At 41.0% G+C, this 23,574-nt stretch overlaps 1 protein-coding gene across 1 annotated transcript in view; it reads left to right on the top strand.

Moving 5' to 3' along the window:
- The window catches only part of LOC105462575 (potassium voltage-gated channel subfamily H member 2), a 102,374-nt gene that overhangs the window by 33,673 nt on the left and 45,127 nt on the right, over window positions 1–23,574 (top strand). Inside the window, exons 4-9 of the mRNA XM_011709272.1 lie at window positions 1,482–1,632; window positions 16,082–16,277; window positions 17,894–18,062; window positions 20,278–20,346; window positions 22,646–22,770; window positions 23,008–23,088. Of these exons, the coding sequence (XP_011707574.1) occupies window positions 1,482–1,632; window positions 16,082–16,277; window positions 17,894–18,062; window positions 20,278–20,346; window positions 22,646–22,770; window positions 23,008–23,088 (791 nt within the window). The remainder of the gene's footprint in view (window positions 1–1,481; window positions 1,633–16,081; window positions 16,278–17,893; window positions 18,063–20,277; window positions 20,347–22,645; window positions 22,771–23,007; window positions 23,089–23,574) is intronic.

Here is a 23,574-nt window from a genome sequence, read left to right as displayed (position 1 = left end):
TTGCTGTTTCTTTGTCGCGTTTTACCGCTGGCGCTTTAATCGCGCGCATTTACATACCGAAATTAAATGTAACGAGCAAATAACGCGCGCATTTTCGTCCGATAATCGCGCGGGGTTTCTTTTTTTTTTCAGCGCGCTTTGATGCATTCGCACGCGCGCCAGAATCACGTCATTTTCCGATTGACAAATGACTAATGAATATTAACGACACTCTCGTTGAGAAATTAATGCGATTTTTAAAAAAACTTTAAATCTACGCGAGGAGGACGCGCGCGTAAAAAAAATGACTCGCGTCTCTCGTCTCGAGCGATTCCCGGTAAAACTCAACGCGATCAATATACGCGCGCTGGACATTTCTCGATTGATGGAGGCTGACGAATCTTGGCGGCGTTCGCGGCGAACGTAGGTTCCAAGACAAGGGATAATATTTTAACGTAAGTTCAACGGCCACGCGGCTGGCGCGAAATCAAGAGCAGAAACCGGGGGATTGCACATTCTGTCATCTGTGTGCCAGACGTCGCCGGGCCGCGCCGATGTCGGACGGCGAATTGAAAGTACGACGTTGACTGACTTATCTTTGTGAAGTATCCTTGCCGAGCGGCGTGGCAAATGGATTTTCCAGTACCTTGACAAGTGACAAGTTCGATGGGCCGAGTCGGGACCAAGTTAAATTCATCGTTAACTTTCGACGACGCGCTCGTGTCATTAATATTTCGACGGTGGCAATTAAATGGCAATTATCGTCCGGGTTAAATATTAAATATGTAAATTACAATCATTGTTACTCTAAAGGTTGCGTGTGTACTTATGAAATTTGAAATTCTATTGTTTTTTTAGAGAGGGAAGTAGCGATCGTTGCGAAGAGAAATTAAAAAAAAAATAAAAAAAATATTGTCCACGTTAAATATTAAAATACGTAAATTAGAATCGTTGTTATTATGAAAGAATTATAAGACATGCTTATGTAATTTAAAAATCTATTATTTCTTTAAAGAGGTAAATCGATCGCGCGTCGCGAACGAAGACCTCGTGTGCATCGAGGTGGAAAAATAAGGAAAATATAATAATATATATCGTAATCAGTATATCAAGTAATAACATGTGCGTTTTATCGCAAACTGTTTTAGCAGCTTTAACGTGACTTGTCTAATTGAGCTTAAGCGTATGCGCATGTTGTCTCGTGAAAAACCTGTCGTGCCGGGTATTACACAACGTGCTTGCATTCCACGCGTCCTGCATGTTTATCCTACGTGTTTTGCGTACATTAGCCGAGCGTCGAGGATGTAGATAATATAAAAAAAAAACTGTTCTCGGTCGTCCGTCGCAGCGTATCGACCGGAGTCGTAGATGCATAATTGCCGACTCCCGCGGCGGTAATTTATGCGAGAGCGCTGCGCTCTTTTTTGCACGCCGCGCCGTCGCACTCTAACACCAACTCACTAACAAGTACTAATGAGACTCAATGACGTTGACTCGAGCAGTCGACAGGGCAAGGGCGTCCTTCCGGGCTGGCCTGTCGAGGACCGGTGTCGTCGGTCCGCCGAGGGTCCGGAATCGACCGCGCACGACGTCTAATTTGCCACATCGACTTGCCGACGGGACCATCCTCGACGAGGACGCTTCTGAGAACTGGTGAGTCACTTATTTGTCTATTCTGTAAATGTTCTTGAAGCGCGGATTTTTCGCCGCTTTTAACTTTAACGCGATTTAATTTTTATTATAAGATAGAGCTATATCTTCCGAAATGTTTATTAAGAAGAAGTAAAGTTTTATTTTACTAGAATTGACTAAAATAATATTATACGAATATTATATTCATACAATATTAATTCATATAATATTATTTCGGTCAATTCTAAATATTTTTTTTAAATTTGAATTTGCTTCGCAACAAAATTTCTTTTATATCTAGCTAATTAACTAATTGTAAGAGATAAACCGTTGTTTTAGATAAGACACGCGTATATATGTCAGCGATTAATCATATTTACCGTAATGAGTGGAAAAGCGGTAATTAAGATGCGTGATTACACCGAGAATTTCTCAAGTACATATAGCATTACTCGCGTCTGTCAGCGTGTGAGGGGATAACTGGCCGTATTATAGAACGTATACCATCGGGGAGCACAGAATCTGATTAAACAGGCATTGCACAGCAATCAGAGTAACGAAGCAGAGAGCTCTCTCTCTCTCTCTCTCTCTCGCACTCTCTTTCTCTCGCACTCTCTCACTCTCTCTCACACTCGCTTTACTAACGATATTGCGCTGTATCGCGATGCGTCAGTGGTATCGCGACGATGAGTCGGGCAATCAGCGGGCCAACGGATGGCCTTTTCGGTCGCTCGTTACCCGATCGATTACCGCGCAAAGTAGCCCATGGGAAGGAGGGGAGGGGGCGGGAAGGAGACATTAACAGTGCGAACAACGACTAACCTACATATCCAGTGCCAATAACTTTAAAACTTTAGTCACGGTTCCGAAACTATAACAAAATTGAGGCGTCAAGCGTCTAGTCTGTCCTTCTCTTTTCCTTCGCCATTGCGTTCTTTTGTACTCCCAGCGTTTGCGTCCTTAAACGAATTCGATTATCGAATTATCTCCGGAATGTTCCGAACTTATCGTGTCTCCTTTTTTTTTAACGAATTGCTTTAAACAATACTTGGAAATTTATTTTAATTGAAGGAAAGACAACTCGAGCGTTGTGCGTGCCCGAGTCGCAGGTATTATCCAAATTACATTTTCGGGACAAGATCGGCTTTTGATTATAGCTGGACTTTGTCGAAACGCTCTTGAGTAAACAGTCATGTTCAGTAGAGAAATGTCAGACTGACGGGAAGATCGACAAACAACCATCGAGCCGTCGGACGGCTGCACCGAGCCTCCTGTTCGATGTGCTTTTTATGCCCGTATTTATAGCCGCGTTTCAGCTGAAGAACTCAAGCCGAAATCGATTTTGAGACATGATACGGTTTAACAGATAAATCTTGAGAGCCAATTTGATATGCATTACGTCATATTTGCAATCACGATTTAATTAAGGATTGAAGTTTGTCTCCAAACACGACGTGATTTTTTTATTTCTCATGGTTCAGTAATTGATTCTTTTAAGAATGTATGTGTGTATTATTAATCTACACAATTTTCTAGAGAAATGAAAATATTATTACGGGAAAAATTTAACTTGCAGCTCAAGTAGATTTTTAATACATTAAAATTAAGAATTATAGCGTATAATGTAAAATACTTTATTATGTTTTTTGTATGAATTCCGAAAGAATGTTGGAATAAGAATTTTTCATATTGCATATGATATAATAAAGTAGCTTTTGTTCGTAAATTTTTTTTCCGAACTTGGCATGGATACGTCAACGATATACAAACATGCACTGAGAAAACCTCTTATGTTTTTATTATATCAATAAGATATGTATATCAACAAGAATAATGGGATAAAGGATAATAATAGGATAATAATAGGACAAGAATGATAAGATTTTTTGTTAAAAAAAAATTTCGTGTGTGATAACTGGATATTCTTTTTGGTCTCATTGAAATATTATTCTTGTTAGTATTCATCTTGTTGGTTATAGGTATATTTAATAAGAATTTTTTTCCGAGTAAATCAATGATACCAAATTTAATATTAATTTGAAGAAATTTCTCTTTGGTTTAAGAAAGAAATTTGTACAAATTAGTTTATTATTATTTATTTTTCTTATTCGTATAATATTTTATGTCTCGAAAATATTGAAATTATGTGATTTTAATACGTAAAGAAAAAATGAGATTAATTTGCGACATTATTTGCAGAAATTAATTCGCTTTTTCTATTTGTTATATAATCCTTGATTTATTACAATTATATAATTTTAATCTCTTGAATTAAAATCTGGAAATAATAAATCAGTTAAATAAATAGTTTTTTGAGAGACCAAATAAAGAGATAAATTTTATTCTTGAAATAATATCTAAAACTAATCATTCTTTTTTTAACGAATCAAACATTTTATTTAAAAGAAAAGAACAATGAACCTGAACCATTTACTTGTAAGAATTAAAATTTATTATTAGTAAATACATTTATACACATTTTCTTTAATTAAATTCAAGCACATTCTGTCGTCAAAATTTAAATTAAGTAACAGTATCTTTCCATTCTAAAATTCTCTCTCAATTAGTCAAATGGAACTAATCTTAGACAGTGCTAATGAACGCAAGTTCGAAATTAATTTAAAGTGCACGATAAAATATTCAACGTACGTTTATAATACTTTGATATTTCACAAAACGTTGAATATTTTGCAGTCATGTTTATTTTTGTTGCATACACACAGAGGGTGTACGCAAGGCTGCTAAGCGTTGTGTTGTCATTCGTGTAACGAGATTCAAGCTAGCAGGTGTTAATGACAAGTGTGTATCACTCTCTGTGTAGCCTCGTATTACTTACTTATTAGTCAATCATGCATTGATAATTAATTTATTTTAAAGAGAATAAACTTACAATTACTTAATTAGAGTTAATTAATCGCGCAGACTGGTAGCAATTAATTTGTAGAAAATAATTGTACACGATGTGTATATATTAGGATTAATCTCGGGAGTGCAATTATAGTATTCCGCTTATCAGTACACGCGAACGTAATTAACGGTATTTTCGCGAGTTTATATTACCTATATACGTATCGGCGTTGATGGAAAAGTGAGATACAAATCAAAATCATTTTTGAAACAGAAAATTATCCGTAAAAGGGTAAAAGAATGAACAAAATTAGAAAATTGAAGGGTCTCTTCCTATTGAAATATCAATTTTCTAATTTTTTTACTCGTTTTCTATCAACAGTTTTCAATACGGGGATATACATATTTACTTTAAGGTATTAATTAAACACTATCGTACTTTTAAAGCCGTTTACTGTAGTTTTAATTCATCCCGCGCGCGCTCGCGATGCATTTGGACTAAAACCAGATGATATCTGGCATTTCAAAGCCATGTTTCACGGTAGTTTTGTTCGAAAAAGAGACATACGTATCCTGTACCTCTGGAAAAATATCTCTCGTGTCGAAAGATCGGAATTGATATCGCGCTGCACCCGGTGGCATTTCCCGATTCGAGTTCACCCGAACACACGGCGGCCAGTATCTGGTGGCCAGAGCGCGCTCCGAAATCTATCTACGATCGCGGACACGCTCGAGTAAACAACCGGGTGTTGCGGAAACGACGACCGTGTGCGCGCAATGCGATGAAAGAATACATAAACAGCGATCGTCCTCGCCGCTCATCCAGAGATCGATTGCTGATGCTTGCTCGAGTCACTCTTACGTTAGAGTTACGAGTTCGATGAAGAAATTTGCATCGTTCGGTCATTTACGGGCGCGATTTACGAGAGAGCGTCGAGACGCTCGTTAAGCGACCGAAATTTCTGCAAACAAATCCACCTTCGCGGATTTTCCTTTTATTCCCGAAGCATGATGCCGCGATTTTCCCGAGCTTATTTCCGTGTTCTGCAGGGAGCGGCCGATCAATATATATTTCTCGCTGGAAGCAATTTCGGCCATGGCGATTGTACCATACAATTCCGAACGAATAGAGAATCTTGGAAAATCCCAACGGTTTCCTCGAGTTATTTTCAATGCATGTCGTTGCTTATTCTTATATCTTTGATTATTTAATAATAATTAAATCATTTATATAGCTCTAATTTAAAAAACTTTATTACTCTTTTTAAGTACTAAATACACATAAGACAGAAGGTTAAAGAATAAAGGAAAAATACCAATTTTTGTGTTATAATCCTTTTCATTCGTTTGCCAAAATAAGATCAATACAGTTTATTAGGTATACTTATTTTCAGATCGAAGAAAAAAGAATATAGGTCGGGCATTAATTATGCGATATGGGAAAGCTATCATGATTTCATTTTATGTATTGGCCCACGATGGGACCGAGGAATTTAATTTCATCCCCCATTTGTCGTCGAATGATAACTACGAAATTTCCCACATTGCTGGATTTAGCTCGCGCTGAAAGTTTCGTATATATCGCGGCTTATGCCGTAATAAAAAGACGGAAAAATATGTTTTCGCCGGAAAATCTTCAATAAAGGACACCTGAGGTGAAAGACACATCTCCTTCCTCCAAAGCCGTTCGTGTTCGGGGACAAATGTGATTTGTGTCTAAAAATATAACTATATAGACGAAGAAATACATAACGTAAATAGACCAAGACTATATATATATATATATATTGTTTGCGTTATTTCTTATATATATATATATATATATATGTACATACATATACCGTGTTTCACGAATCGGTGAAGGAGCTTTGCATCGTTTCCTCCGTACCTTTGATGAATAACATAAGTAACCGCGAACACGATTCGGTAGAGAAATCAGATTTACTCCAAGAGCTGTCGCCGCAGTTTCCACAAGTTTTAATAAAGGATGTTGGAAACATGCACTGTAATCTGTTTAGACACAATGTATCAGCGGTTACTTCGTTAATCGGATCCAGAGTAAACGAATACAAATGCGAACAAATACAAACGAACCCCTCGCGAATGCTGTTCGCATTAATTAAAACAAGTTTTTCGTTCGTATTTGTTCGCATTCACTTACTTGATTCAGATTCGCGCGGTTTTAATCGATACAATATAATGCTTTTCGGGAACTTTTCTAATCAAAATTATCAAAATTCATTATAGTACTTATGAATTAACTTTCGCCGATTCGCTGTACCGTATATCGTAGATTATTAGATTTCGTGACGTCGAGTCGTTTTCGGCCTTCGGACTTTGCACTTTCGATTGTCATAGGTATACATATGTTTTAAGAACAACGGGTATGTTTAAGAGCACGTATAGTAGCTGTCGAGGAGGGGGGAAAGCGAATAGCGACGGTTCGGCTTCAGGGTTGCAAGCTCGTGCGCGGCACGCAACACGGTTTAGACGGGACGCCGTTATAAACCACGTCGAGGACCGGGAAGCACGAAAAACGACAGAGAATAATGCGATCGCGTTCAGCGGCCTTGAGGCAGACAGAAACGAGCGGAGAGGGAGAGAGAGAGAGAGACAGGGTCGCGTCAGGTGCAGGGTGCAGGGCGGTCTCCCGGTTTTCAAGGTGAACCTGCCACGTCGTCGCCGAGCGAGCGTTGCACGCGACGACGCGACGTGTCGGAGTCGAAAAGTCAAGTCCTAATCGAGTCGCGAAACACAATGCGCAACGAAGATAAATGCCGTGGAAAGTGCCGGTGCTTGTGTGTCGAGTTCGTACACGATCGTGATCTCGCGAGCGTAGCTAACTCGAAATAGACTGAAACCGAGCAATTTCCCATCGATATCGCGTGGCGTGACATCAATGCATATCGCCGCATTGATAGAAAAGTGACACAAGCGAATTTGCATTTTTAAGAGATAATAAAAGGAAATTGTGCCTAAACTTTAGAGTTGATTTCCTTTCATTCTCAAAATGCCAATCTTAAAAATGAAGATCTTCTTACATCTGACTTCTCTGTTTCCTTCTGTTATCTGAAAAATGCTAATTTTTTAATTGTGTCACTTTTCCATCAACGCGATCATATATGCATATTCAAATTATGTTTTTTTTTCTTTCTATTCTTCTATATTATACAATGTCATAAGAAGTGAATTAGGAGCGCGTGTTTGACTGTTTATGCGGTGTGACATTTCCATTACGTAACGTTTGCAAAGTCGAACGCTAAATGCAAATTAAAGCGAACGCCTTGCAAATTACTCTACGTCGTAAACATTACGTTCGGTTTGAGTTACTTTCTAATCTTATGAATCATGAATTAGCTTTCCGTCGCATGAAAGTGGCCACTGAGAAGAAACAGGCAAAAAGATTTTACAGCTGTTTTTACAGGCGTCACGTCCAAGTAAATGATCTCTCAGCTGCCGCCAGTGCAAAAGCAAACGAGTAGGAAAATTTATCAAAGACAATCGGGAGAGTTAATGCATTCGCGCGCGACATCGCTTTTACATTCAAGCGGTTTTGAGGGAACAAGCCGGTACCGGATGCGACGAGAGATCTCGCGGCAGCTGTGAAATGGCTCGAAAGATATGATAACCAAATGGTGAACGATTATGCGGCGCGAGGAGAGAAGTTTTTCTCCTCTCTTAGAAAAGTTTCGCGGTGAGAACGTGCTCATCTTGCGAGCAGTTGCAGGGAACTCTGTTTTTCGCGTTGTAAAACCACGGCGGCGGCGGGGTCTCGCAGCTGAATATATACCTAATTCGAGAGCTCCATTAAAGCGACGACGGTGACGGTGACAAAGAGGAATATCCCTTCGGTCTCGCTGCGCATTTCAAGGCGAGTCACGCCAGCACGCAAGCACGCGCCGCGCGACGTTGAAGTTTGAGGAGCCGTTTCTGCGATCGCTGTTAAGGCCACACACGCGGAACCGAATGGAAACAAGTTTCCGTTTTTTCCTTCTCCTTCTTTTGCGCGCCCGGGCGCAGCTTTATGTTGCTTCACCCGAGTTCCCGTTGTGCGTGTCGCTTTCTTTATTCACGATAAACTTGAGATAAACTTTTATCGCACGCTAAGGTGGGATCAATTTCGATTACTGTGACAAGGATAGCGAAATGCGCTGAGATTTGCCTTAAGATTTGCCTTAAGTGACTGACAGCAGCATGTATAGAACTAAAAGGTATATTGGTTTTTCTTATTATATTCTTTATATTAAAAACAATATTAAAGATTGCATTAAAATAATATTAAAAATTGCATCACTGTTACGCATATATAATTATATATTAGACGAATTTTTCGAAAGCTTAATGAATGAAGGCGAGCATGCGATTGAGTGAATGAACGTTCGTCTGCGCCGGAAGATCTTATCTCGCGTAAAAGAGTGTGCGTGACCATGAAGTGACTCAAGGAGCACGTGAAGGCATGTGAAACGTAAATACGAAGAAATGCGCTTTATCTCCCCCAGGTGGATGATACCAGTCCGGAAGTAGCGGCCGGTAGTACTGGGTCAATGTACGTTTTAAGAGCAATCCTCGTTAACACGCAACGCCGCGATATAACGAGAGAAATAAAATGCAAGTGATTACGAATAGTAATCACGAAACTGCCGCGCACGTACACACATACACATACACACACACACACACACACACACACACACACACACAGTTCGAAAAATTTTCCCATTTATTTATAACTCGAGATTCGAACGGAGTTTAGCGAGTTCGAATAGACGTATCGCGTAGAACATTCATTGCGCTCCTCGGTTTATCGTTAAATCTCGCGAATATAACACCTAACGATCGTTATCAAAATTTCGACTTTGAAATCACGATCATTAACTTCGCGTGTCGAAAATTATTTCAAGAGGTATAATCTGTTCAAAGAGTGCGAAAAAGAGGGAAAGTATCGAGGAGGCGCTGCTCTTCGAAATGCGATTATAAGCTGATATTGCGACAAAGTTTCCCGACGCGCGCGGAGCATGAATATAAAGCGCGGTTTGATAATACGAGTACCAACTTCGTCGCCGGAGTAAGCTAATTTCAGCCTTCACCCATCCGGGGCACAAAGCGCGCGAGCCGAGGTAATTCTCCTCCCTGCAACCCGGGCGTCATTTTGTTCCGGGAAGTTCGCGGCTAGAAGGGGATTTAGGATGGTCCTGGGACCATCTATATCGACCCGCGTTTAAGATTCATCTCGTAGTTTTCCAGTTTAGGCGGGCCGAGAAATTAGCGTTAATTATGAGGGCGTATAGTCACGAGAGAGAGAGAGAGAGAGAGAGAGAGAGAGAAAATTCTCGCTGATTGAAGATATCATTCTCGGAATAATAAGTCGAAATTTTCGAGCTGTAACCTGCAACGTGAAGAGGGTTTTCAAAAGCTCAACGACGACGTTGACAAATGTATGTACTACCGCGGCTTCGCTATCTTCCGCGATGATTATGAGGTTACACTTCCGCAGCCTGTTTTCCCCGGGCGTCGCGCGGCGCGCGATCACCATGAGTGATTTACAGCGCGCCATTAAGCCTCGATCCCATCCATCCGGGACACATTGAATGTCCGGCATAGTTTCTAGAGCTCCGTCGTTTCCGGGGTGTCGTATACAGGGTCAATCTCAAGGTGACTACGTCGGCGCATAACAATCTCCTCATCGTCTGCATCGGCTCTCACTGCGAGCAAACTTCTATGAAAATTTAAATCCGTATATTTATTAATCGTATTCAAATCCTCAGCGTCGTCGATGGCGGTCACAACTATGCAGGCAAATTCATTCTTCAACTTCACCAAAACCGCGATTCGGCCACCGTGGGTCGGTGCAATTTCCTTACGGTAATCCGGAAAAGTTATCTCGCTCGTAGCAGACCTGAAAACAGCATTTACGGGATTACAGGTTGACAGTGAGAAATGTACTCGTAAGGTATGTCTCGCCGGAGATAGAGGATGCGTGCGAAGACCGGAAAGGAGCCGGGGGAGGCGGAGGGGGTAGGTGCAAATACCGCACTACGGGGTGAATTTCAAGGCGACGAGGCGTATGTCAGGGTGAACCGCGGCTGGCACGCAACCGCCATGACGTGCGCGAAGCCTCGGGCACGAATGCCGAGTGACAATGGGATTTCTCGATGACCCTTACTCGCCGCGGAAAAACGTAAAAAAAAAGCGATGAGCAAGCAACACGGAGCAGTGAATTAGCAAGCGTGACTCGAGAACTGCCAAGAATAGCGATAATTTGTCACCTGTTTATTAACTTAGTACGCCTGTCAGTTAAACACATTGTTCCATCAGACATTTATGTTTCTCGGTGCAAAGAGGTATTGTTCTAAAGTCTCCTTTTTGCATAATATTCCATGCATTATGTGGAAGCTTGTATATTTATGGATACTAACTGCTGCTCTGAAATTATTCTGAAATTAATTAAACAATTATGTAATGTCTATTTAAAACATTGAAAGAGCTGATGATTAATTTAACGCGCTTATTATACTTATCGTGTTACTATTATGTAACTGAATTACGGCTTGTAAATAAGTATAATAAGTAACTAGATTAACTATCAGCTCTCTTGAAGAAATGTTTCAAACACAATTGTTCGATTAATTTCAGATTTTACACATTTGTACAATATTTTATTAAATCAACGGCAAATTTGTGTGCTGCACAAATAGTCACTTTCCTCGCAAAAACCTAATTGAGTAGTATAGAATAGCGATACATTACATTGCAGTGCTGAATTCGCAAAAAGGAGATCGCATGCTAACTTGAGATTTAAAATATCCGCGGAATTGCCGCGAAGACTTCTCCAAATTGAAGGTCGCCGACGAGTTTTTGGCCGAGCGAAATACACTATAATAATTCGACGGGAAATTATGCACGCTCCCGGAGACCTTCGCGTGAGAACACGCATTCGTTGATTACATGGATGGAAGCGAGCTCGCTTTAAAGTTAATTAACGTAGGAATTGTAGAAAAAAAAAGAACTGTTCCCTTTTTGAGGTCACACCGATTCACAATACCATAATCGTGGATATCGTGAGACAATTACGCGGGGGAACCTAAACACAGCTATAATTAATCATAGCACAATGAAATCGTGGCGAGAGTTGCTTATTCGTGGAAAAACCCGACCTGCCCGATCGAGCGACACGATAACGGTAATGATATGTAGGTTAAACCTTTGGGAAGAGTTTAATCTTTAGCCGAATTTTTCTTTTTTTGTTGCAGTTTAAATATCGCGTAAACCTCTCTCAGCTCTCTCTCTCTCTCTCTCTCTCTCTCTCTCTCTCTCTCTCTCTTTCTCTCTGCGATTAACAGCCGCGCGTATGCGCGCAAACGTCGCTGCTGAAACGTATTTTCAAATCCACGATGGGCGAACGTACATACACCGTCGCGAATCTGATTTAAACAATGAACATAATTTTCCGCTCCAATTTCTCGCGCGCATTATCAATAGCGCTCGCGAATATGAAGGTGGCGTAGAGAAACTATAATTGATAGATTTGCTATGACGCAATGTATATTCACGCACCGTGATCTAATTGGAATTTGCGTATTACAGTCAGTTATACGTATGTTGAAGAAATTAATCGGGTTGTCGTGAAAGCTCTGTCGCAGTATCTACATTCCGCATGCTTGTCGCTTTGAAAAAGAAAGTTAGCATTTTCTTGGGAAACAACAAGAGTCTCTTCTTTATACGAATGCGCATAAAATTGTGACGAGAGATGTTACTTACTTTGAAGCAATCTCTTTGAGAGAGAGAGTTCAACTAGAAGGAGAACGTTAGTACGATACAGTATATTTGCGTTTTTCATCACGGAGTGCTAGAAAGGTCAATAATGTGAAATAATGTCGGTGTGGTTTTATCGAGTATATATATATATATATATATGTATATATATATGTATAGGAAAAGTATCAAGCTTCCCCCCTAATTGCGCGGTTATATCTCGTTCAAAAACAAATTATCGTCACTGCGGACGCGCCGTTTCCGCTGGAAATGTCAGCGTGGCGCGCTAACGACATACCGGGCGCGGAAATTATTGACATGCAAACGAATAAATGCAGTCTGATATTTTTCTGCCCCGAGAAAATTGCAAATGTGTGTTTTTCGTCTGACCGCCGAGTGTATTGAGTTACGAAAGAAATTGGGTTTCGATTAATTTGGATATAGAGAAATATAACAAATCCGAGGAATATAGGACACAAAGGGAAAGGGTAAAATAACTTTGTATATAGGGATAAGATGTATTTTCGTTAATGTGCATTTTATAATACGTGACTGCGTCAAATTAATTAGTTTTTTTTTTTACATTGGTTAGGTTAACCTGTACAGGTCTTACTAATGCAAAAAATCTTTTAAATTTTTATTTATTTAACAGTTTGTCAATTCTTACAGATGACAAGCAAGCATCTTTAATGAATCTGCTTAAAAATAAAATCATTATTTTTATGTCGTTACAGAAATTAGGAAAAATCGACAAACTTTCAGTCGTCTTACTCCCCTTTCCCCAATTACGAAACAGGGAAATTTGTATACATGTATTGTAGACGTTAGGCATTCTTTTATATACGCGTTTCAACAAAGACCGGCCTGAAAACGCGGTTAAGCTTTTTTTTTAACCGAAGAAAGAAACAGCACTATTACGTGCATCTATTTGTATTACGAAATCACTCTGTCAACACGCCCGCCGGGAATCGATGTCAGGGTTACCTCGATACTGTAAACGTCGATAAATCCACCGCGCGCGCGAGCCGGCTGATCGCATCCGGCGATAAAGTTCAGCCCCTTGCGACACGCGGAACGCGAAATACCTGCGATAAATATCGGTGCAAGATTCATCGATCTCGGCGGTAACTCCGACTGTTTTCGTCGGCCCACAATTCTATTCGCCGCTAATAATTTCGCCTTTGGGAAGCTGGCGAGAACCGATTCCTCGAAAATGTCGATGCTTTTGAATATTTGACGCTACCAGTTAGACCTATATTGTTATAGGTTTGCTCACGCTACGTTGAAATCAAACAGTTTCGCTCGTAAATTCGCATTTTCCGAATAATTGCTATTGACTCAGCTGATTCATTATCTTAATCTCTTAAGTAAAGATCGTTTTGCTCGATTGTCTGATAAAAAAAAAATCAACAACCTCGCAATCTCGAAATCAAATATACCCGAGATACGGGTATATTCGTCGTCAATCGCGCAGTTTATCGCATCTTCATTTGCTCGAATGATGAACTTGACCCGCGTTACGTTCGCTCATTGCAACATCGCTCATGCATACAAATCGCGGAGCTTGGGGGCGAGAGGCAAAGGAGGCGGCAAACGACGAATCGTTTTCGAACGAAAGCTTTCGTGAAAAGGGGTCGAACAAAAGGAGTGTTGTGTATCTCTCGCTTTTGTGTATCGACGAGTCGCCCTCGTTGCCTTATGAGGATTTCGTGCCCTCCGTCCAACGATTCACCGCCGCTGTGTGCTCGAGCGCCGTTGGACATTTTCCAAACGGATACCAACGTTTTCCCGTTCCTAACTGCCATGAGTATCAGTACAGAAGTCCCCGAAAAAGATCCCCGTGCTCGCCATTGCAAGAATTCTTGCAGATTCAGCCTGACTGCGCTCCGGCGACTCGTCGACCGCATAAACTTTCCAGCGAATTAAACGAGACCCTCCTCCTTCCTCCCGGTTCCCCTTAACACTCGTCCTGCACGTGTTTGTTACCCTTCCCCGAGTCCTGGGTTTTTACGTTCAATTAGCAGACAAACGGCGCGAGGACCAATTTCATCGAGCGCCGAATACTAATCTCGTGTTAAATCCTCGGCACATTGAGAGCGAGAGGCATTAATTAATTAAATCCGAATGACAGTAATTAAGCGCGCCGCCGCGCGCTCGCAATGTCGACGACGTCTCGCAAAACTGCGGGCGAACCGCATCGTGGATAAACACGTCAAGCGAAGCTGTTAAGAGAATACAACGTCCCGCCGTTCCGCAACTTCTAATTACGTTGTTCAACACACTGTCGTTATTTCTAATGTAAATTTCGCGCAGGTGTCTCGCTAGTTGTTGTTACATAAATGTTCACATTTGAACCGTAATTTGATCTAATTGCATCAGGATTATACCGATCATGTAACTCTTTCCCTAGGACGAAAACGTGCAAAAATTAAAAATTCCACCATTTTAACTTTAATGTTAAAAATTTGTCACTTCCCGTTTCTCATCTCGGGAAAAAGTTACGTGGATTGGTACCCTGGGTTCAATTTATTTCTTCTTTTTTTAATTAGCGCTGCACACTCGGAAGTTCAGCGGATCACAGCGAGTTCGTCGAGCACTTTTTTCAAATTTACATTCGCACGTGTCTAACAATGGAAGGAAACAGTTAGTATAATGAAGCGGCCAACCGGATAGTTGCGGACGCGCGCGAATGGCTCCTGCGGGCCCGCCGCATAGAAGGCCGTTGCATTATGCGGTGCACGGCGTATCTGTAATTGGCTGTTTGTACATTCGCTTAACGCAAACGTTCTGCTGCCCGTACGTTTTTGTTCCTATACCTATACCGTATAATTCCCTTCCGATCGAATCTAATCGCGTTACAAATACGCCGGGTTCTACGAATTGAAAGCGATACAAAGGGACGACGCGGCCGCCTGTCCGCGGATGCTATAACGGATCGAGGCATGATGGAGAATGGTGTTGTTTAACGAAACAACACCAGCGGCGGCGCGCGCGAGCTGCGCCATCGAAATGTGCGGTCGTAATTAACGCGACGCACGCACGCATGCACGTACGAGCGCGCGTTGCGCCGCGCGAGTTCAGGTTGTTTATCGATTGGCTAGTCTGACCTAACACTGACACACTTCACTCGCGAGGTCTGACCTCCGTTCCGTATCGCGGTATCGACCACCCCCATAGCCTTAGGAGATTTATAACAATAAATTTCTCTGCGCGCCGCGTTTGCCACCCCGCGGGCCATTTACGGGCTGGAGCTACGCGCGCGAACCATCTTCCGGATTAACGTCATTTCCCCAGGTATGGGAGGGGAGGGACAGGAGAGAGAAAGAGGGGGAGATGGGGTTATAGCAGATATGGCCGGCTATTGCCAGCCACAATTTCCTGGTCGGGCTAATGGAAGGCACCTGTTTTTTTATCGCTCATACCCGGTGAGGGGGGAGGGCGAGGGTTTCGCGTTCCGGAAATAAATATTGCACCGCGGATTTTCTCGTAATTGCTATTGTTTATCTGTATAATCGCCCGCGTTGCCTGAATCTTTCATGAAGCCGGGGGATAACTTAAGTCCCGCCGAGTATCAAAATTCACGAACAACTTGCTTTTAATGAGGACTCCCGTAGTTCCGATGAAATTTTCATGCTTCTCAGAAGGGATTAAATTTGCGCCGACTAACCTGTGGTTAAATCTTTAAAGAAAACGGCGCCCCCTTTAATCACATTTTAGCTTCCATCGCGGTGCGAAATCATTTCCGAGCCAATCCGGATAAGTGTCATAAAAAATGTTCGAAAATTAAAGCAAACACAGTAAATATGATTGATCGCACAAATCCTCGAGATGAAATCCCACTGATTAATCAAACTTTATGTGATGTTTTAAGCCCGTTAACATGTGGCTCGCCCACAATGATGGAATCTTGGGGCCCTGGGAGAACCGGCACACCCCCGCCGGGTCTACCACCGCCGCCGTCGGGCGGCGGCAACAACAATGGTGGCGCAACAACGTCGGCGATTACCCCGAGCATACCGCAGCCCGGCACCACCGCTCCCATCGCGAGTCCCGAAGGAGTGAGCGACGTAAGTAGAAAAAATTGGCGTCCAGCGCCGTGAGATGCCAATTCGCTATATACGAACACGCGATCGCGCCTATATCGCGATCAGTTAAACCGGCGGTTAATTAAGTGGCGTCATTAGTAATGCATACGTATGAATGAGACTGCAGTGGATGAGAGGTTATTTAATTTTCGCACGCGAACGGAAGAAAATTAAGTACGTTCTCATTACAATCGTCCGTAAAAAGCAACCGCTTTCAAGTTTTCAGACTATTAATACCTCAGGACAACGGGTCACGATAACGTCAAGGTGACGTTAAAATGAATCGTAACTGATCGAAAAGTGATTTTTTTTAATCATCTTGGAACCACTTTGACGTCATGATGACTTTTTGTTCTTCTTGGGACAGTAAATTGCAAAAAAGAGAGATGTAGAAGGAAATATAATTATTAAATATTTTATGCCCGATGGAATTCCGCATTACGCTCGTTCGCACGAAACGTTGCCAGTGACACCAGGTGTAGGATATTTTTGTTAACGAATAGTATCCCGGCCGGAAAGAGACTCCGATGAAATTCGTTCGCCGAGTTTCGATGAAACGCCGGTTTTAATCACGTTTTCGAAAAGTAACGTTAGTAACGAGCGCTTAAACGCGCGTGTTCAGCGTGCACGCGTGGCGACGATAGCCCGAAATTTCGGGACAAAGTTTCATCGTCGGCAGCGATACACGACTGACACACGTATGTAGGTATAGCTGCGGAACGGGCAAAGGTTATCGCACGGCCGTACTACACGAATTAACGGCGCATGCATTGAGCTGCTAACCGTACAATCCGAACATATGTCGGAACTCTTGTATACGCGACGACCGTGCGAGAGCGAATTGCTATCTCTCGCACCTACCTACGCCCTTTCGGTCCGTTTCAATTTCACGAGCACGCCCGGACGGCGCTAGACGGTAATGGACGCCGGTCGTGCTATCGAATCGAGCTAATAGGATCAGCCCTATGTGCCCAGTATCTACGTTGCTTCCCCAATGAGATTCCTCGAATTTTAAGGATAATAGCTGCCACCTTCTGCCGACGTAGGACTGCAGGAAGAATTCTCTTTTCTTGGAGGATTCTACCCTACAGAAACTACCCTAGAGATTCTACCCTTTAGATTCTCGTCGAAACGTCAATAAGAGAAAATGCGACAAAAAGCGTAATCATGCATTAATTGACATTTCATTATGTAGCAAATTCTTTCGAATTGTAATAGCCAGCTAGCTATTTATTTTTGTCATACTTATCTGTAATTACAACCTTATGACCGTAAGTATAAAGCACTCTAAAAATTAACGTTCTATATCTAACGAAAAATAAATAAATAACGATAAGTAATTAACTTAAAAACGGACTATTAAAAAATAATATTTATTTTTATAACAATTTTAATATTTTGGTAGTCCTTCTTTGGCTTTTATTGCCACTTTTTTTCAAGAAAATGCAATAAACTGAGAGTGCAATGCTTTTTACTTATGGCCAAGGCTGTATCAGGAAAGATAACAAGGTATGAGGTAATCGTTAGGAATATATACCTTAATAAATATTTCTTTCAAATAAATTAATCAGTCAACGCGATCGCGTCGCGCTTTTCAGGTCTCGCAAAAGTCGGGAATCTGGGAGGGCGCGAACTCGTCTTCGGCGGGTGCCGCGGAGGGTCCTTCACGGAGTGTCTCTCACGCGGCGAGTCTGGACGCTATCTCGAAGCGAGCGGTAAAACCGGAAACGGCGAGAGCACCTTGTCGCAGTCTCACCTGCAGCGTTTGTAAGTACACGATGACCTATCCACTCTGCGCACTCGTTTCCACGCCATTCTTCGTGTCCGCGAGAGTCGCGCCTGATCTGGCATTAGCGCGCTTTCTGTGAAGCGGTGTTTTATTTTACGATCGTCAATATATATGGTTCCCCTAGCCGCGTTGCGTTTCAATCCTACAGCTCTGGCGGAACATTTATTTTTCTAAAGGCCACGGACTGATTGAAACCTTCGGATCTTATCGATCGTTTTACAAACAATTAAAACGAATGGCGTAGCTATATCAATGGCAAGTTGAGGGAAATATCGCAATCACTCTTGATTATTCGAAGGTTGATATATGACATTGAATAGCGATTTGCTTTATCATTCCCATCGTCCATGACTCGGTCCGCGAAGATTTCATTTGTGATATCTAATTGTAAGGAAACGGAAAAAATATTTCAATGTCGCGATCGCAATTCGGTCCCGGAAAGTTTCGCTCGCGCATTTATATAATTGCGAGTGTACGACGCGCGTGTGTGTAATCACACGTATATGTATATATAGCGATTAAATAATAATTTATGGTAACGCGAATAAAATAATAATATCCCTGCATGCGATGTTTCATGTCGCGGATGTTGACAGATAGTGACCATCTGGCCTTCTGTGCCGTGCATCGCGGGCAACGAGCACTCTATAACGCGTCGCGAACTATAACATCGATATATATGTAGCTCATTGGAGCGCGAGGTCTTGCATGTTTGCAGATAGAAACCGTTAGATAAATGTCTTCTCCTCACTTGCTTTGTCTCTCCCAATTGCCTTGATTGCGAAGAAAGAAAAGATTGTGCGGAAAGATATAAGTACTTCTCGCCTAGCAGAGAGCGATTTATTCCTTATAATACATAATTACATACGTTCTTTCTTACGAGCATTCTATATGATCGATTTGTGGTATCTAATAATGTGCCTCCGATATTTATCTTATTAACGCATGTCAGAAATGGCTTGAGTATCCAAGACCTTTCCGTGTGTTCTTTAAACTTACTCTCTTGGCAAGTGGCAAATTTTACGGTGAAAAGAAAAATGGACCTCAAAGTGATAGAACAAAGCTTGCAGCCGAGAAAATATCCGGTAGGTTGGAGACGATTTTCGGCAGTCATGACTTCACCGTAACTTAGCCGTTAGTCAAATGCAATAAACATCCGACGATCGTTACGTGACCCGGTAGCACCTTTGCCAAGAGCGTGAAGTTTATCTGGAGCACGGAAACAATGCGCGAAAGCGCATTCGGTTCACCATTTCCGTCCGAGAGCGTCCGACTGTTTTTAACAATCTCACCGATAATACACATGCGACAGTTTCTTGAACGTTGGGGAAAAGGAGTATAAGTCACGGGAGAGTGCGAGTATCAGGGCACAGAGACGGCAACAAAGGATCGGAGGGAAAGATGCCAGATCCTGCCCAGAGTCCACGTGCGCGCGCGCGTCTATTTTTAGTACAGTCATCGCGTAGGAAGCGGCACCCTCCACACAAAGAGGGTGTATATGTTCCGAAATAACACTAACGTTACGCCGCGCGCGTAAATATGTTCACACATCCAGTCAGCGCGAAACGGCGCTAATTAAGTTTTATACAAGTATAAATAACTTACGCGAGAGTATAAATAGCTCGAGCACTCTCTCGCGTGAAATTCAATCAGGAGTTGCGCCGCCTTGGCTAGAGGTGAAATTATCTCGTATTGTACTATTTATTTTGTTAAATATAGCAAAACTTGTATGTTTATTGTTTAACGAACGTTAGAACATGCTTATCTGATAGTCACAATTTTTCATTTTATTTTATTTATGGGAGAGAAGAGATAGACGCATTTTTGTGTGTCTAAATGTCTATGCGATTCTTACAGAAATCCAATTTAATAATAAAAAAATTACTTATTTCGAGTATTAAAAGCATTGTTGCTCAGTACTTTTAATATTTAAAATAAGTAATTAATCATTATGCCTTCCAGTGTTTAATTTCTGTAAGGGGAAACGAAGACCGTAACGTCTCTGTGCTACGGAAGACTATATATACTCTTCTTCTTTAACGGCAAAGAATTATATATGCGATATAGCTTCCCCGATTCTCCTATTCCCCCTTATTTTGTGCATTACGTTATATCGCCTTCTCAGCTTGATGGCGATCCCCCCCATCTCACAAGCTGTCAATCCAAAGTCAAACCTCAGTAAAACTATTTTAGTAGCGGGCCGAGGGAGCGAACACGTCACCCTCGAGCGACGACCAGCGACAGTCGATAATCTGGCCGAAGGTAAAACAGGAGGGAGCGTACCCCGCTCTTTTGGTTTTCCTTTAACCGACCGCGAGTCAACCGGCGAGCTTGCACCCCTTTATTACAAACTTACCAAGCGCTTGCAGCTTTCTTGTTATCATGAGCTTTCGAGAGATCTAACCTCGTACTTGTGTCCGATTGAGCTTTCATAGGCCTGTTTTTACTACTCACTATACTCTTATACTACTGTTTATTACTTATACTATTACTATTACTATCTACTTACCCTACTTACCATTTTGACTTACAATATACCAATATTTAAATTGTCCACCGTTTGAAAAGATTTTGAAGAAATACCACCATTTTCTAATTCTGCCGTACGATTATCAGACGAGCACAGTAGCCTCGCTCGATCAGCCATTTTATACTCGCAAACCTAGATGTCTTCAACTGTACTCTACATGAAGCAACCTGCTTTCCTTGATAATGTGGCAACTTATATACAATTTGAGCTTTATTCATCCATTAGATTTAACCAATGAAATATTTTTTTGCGAAAGATGCATTTTTCTTGAAAAAGAATCCGAATTACTTTCGTGTCGATGACTCGTAAATTTTATATAAAAATTTGGTTTCCACATTTTGCCTTTTCTGCAATATGTTATTTTTATGGATAAAAAACGACGAATACTTCGTATTTCTTTTTTATCTTGTGAATGTATGTATATTTTCGTTCCAAGTTATCGATTTATTCTTGTCTCGGCTTTTGCTCTCTCATGCCGAATATAGAGCTCGGAAGCGAACGAACGCGAGACAACACGAATGGTTGACCTGCCTCAATGCCGTTCGCACTTATCAAAGCAAATTGTTCACTCACGTATTTGTTCACGCTCGTTTATTTGATCTGGATTCGACATTAGAACGAATCTTCCTCTCGATCAACTGATTCTTTGATAACGGCAAGAATCGAGGATTCCGAGTACATTTGGCTGATTGAGGATCAAGTTTCTATGCTTCTTCTTTAAACAACGGGACGAGAATGATTGAGCATTCACGGCTTCTTTAACTCAAACACATATATGCAAATATATCACGGTGCAATATTTGGGAGCATTTACCCGGGGTACAATTACGTACGGTATACCGATCGCGGAGAGCCACGTGGACCGCGCCTAATCGCGGAGGCCGCGATCAATACAACAATCGCCATATATCATTGTATAAATCATCAGCAAGACGATCCCCTCCCATTATATACATATAATACATATAGTACCCGATGTAGCATCTAATTAATACGTCATATCGTCACGTGATATACATATAATCGTCTCGCGCGACTTTTACAAAACAATATAAAATCTCTCTTTCACAGGTATGCAGCTTCTATAGTGCGGATTAACTTATAACTTGTTTTATTATTAACACACCTCTGAACGCTTCTAGAGAGATATAGGCTCGGTTATTTATCCATTCGTCTATCCGTGAACATCGAAACGATCGCCAATAAGGTCTTCGATTAATATTATTCTTTGTACAATATTTGAGCAAAGAAATGATAGGAAAAAGAAATAAGAAATATTTCTTAATCTACAATCTTGATCGTAAGTATAAAGCATTCTTAACTTATTGCGTTTTCTTGGAAAAAAGCGATATAAAAGAGGACTAACAAAATATTGAAATTATTAAAAAAATATATTTTTCAATAATACAAAAATACTTCAAAAATAAATATATTTCAATTTAGCTTGATTTTTAATTTATTTTTCGTTATAGAGATACAGAACATTTACGTCAAATTGTGTGGGTGCTTAGGATCAAGACTGTATTTTTTTAACAAATATTATTTATATAATAATAACGATGTTAAAATTAATTGTAAAAACATCGCCCACTTTAAAACAAGAATTAAGTTGTTTGGATGCGCTATGATCGTTTCGTTGTATCATTGTATTTTACATTAGATTAGTGCGCGTACTATTATAAAACTTGGCCGGAAGAATTGTGTCATTTAGACATAAAGATATGTACAGTACACACGTGCCTGTCTTCGTATTAGATTACTACACTATTAGCTTTTTCCATAATTCGTCAAATAAATCGAGAGTCTGTCGATTAGCGATGTACATAAATACGATTGGTCTTGTGACTTTAGCTCATTAGACTCGCTGTCGCCAGTTTCAGAGATTCATTGAGATTCGAATAGATTTGACTTGATCGAGCCTGTATTTCGCGCCTATAGATTTTGGATTAACGATAACGATAATATATCACTTCGCCTTTCACGTGGTACAGTGTATGAAGGAAACTTACGTCTGCCATTCGTTTTTTATAGCAGCGAAACATTCGAAAATCTTTCCTGGCGTCGCTTCTGAAAGCGATTTGCAGAAATGGCGAACGTCCAGGGACAGGAAGTCGCCGTCTCTGAGTCAGATGGGACCGGATTCCATTAAACACAAAGTAAGTTGTTTACCATTGTCGGAAACACGAAGATTATTTATGTATTTAGATCCTATTTTCAAGATCACTTTTTAATCAATTAAACATGAAATTATTTAATTAATAAATGTAACAAGAATGGATATATATTTTGATATAGTATTATATTTAGTATTTTATTAGCCTCACACACAAGATATTAATACTATTAATACTTTGTTAATAACTTTGTTAATACGTGCTTTTTTATCATTACAGTTTTCCTTACAAGACAATGGATCTGCGAAGTATTTTCAAGGAGCGATGCACACACCAAACATGGGAGAAAAAGTTGCTCAGGTAAGCGAAATATTTCTACATCAAATAATTAGTCAGCAATGTTAGCAGGATCCGGAAATTATGTGGGAAAATAGGGCGGAAAATCTAGAGAAAAAGCGTAGCGTTAAAAAACATGCATTTCTATTAATTGTTACGTGGAATTATTCAGAGAAATGGATTCTTTGTTACGAGTATAATGCTCGTGCGCATAAACTCGTTGTGCGATCATATAGAAAGTTTGGAGTTTCCGCGTGGTATCGAGAACGTTTCGAGGGGATGGCAGGAAATTAAAAGCATCACGGCGACGTATTTGTCCGACATTAATTGAAATTGGCGTAAAACTGCTTTCCGGAAATGAAAGCGTCAGCCATTCCTTGGTGCGGGTCAAAGACTACTACCTTCGGCCGCACTCGATGTAATTCAGTTTCGTGAATTAAAGATGTAGGGATTCGTCGAGAAGTTAAATCTCATTTGCTGATCCTAGCCGAGTGAAACGTGCTTTCGTCA

The sequence above is a fragment of the Wasmannia auropunctata genome, unplaced genomic scaffold (assembly GCF_000956235.1).
Source record: "Wasmannia auropunctata unplaced genomic scaffold, wasmannia.A_1.0 LD336097.1, whole genome shotgun sequence".
Classification (NCBI taxonomy): domain Eukaryota; kingdom Metazoa; phylum Arthropoda; class Insecta; order Hymenoptera; family Formicidae; genus Wasmannia; species Wasmannia auropunctata.
Note: the sequence above shows the minus strand (reverse complement) of the source record. Positions and strands in the feature narration are given on the sequence as shown.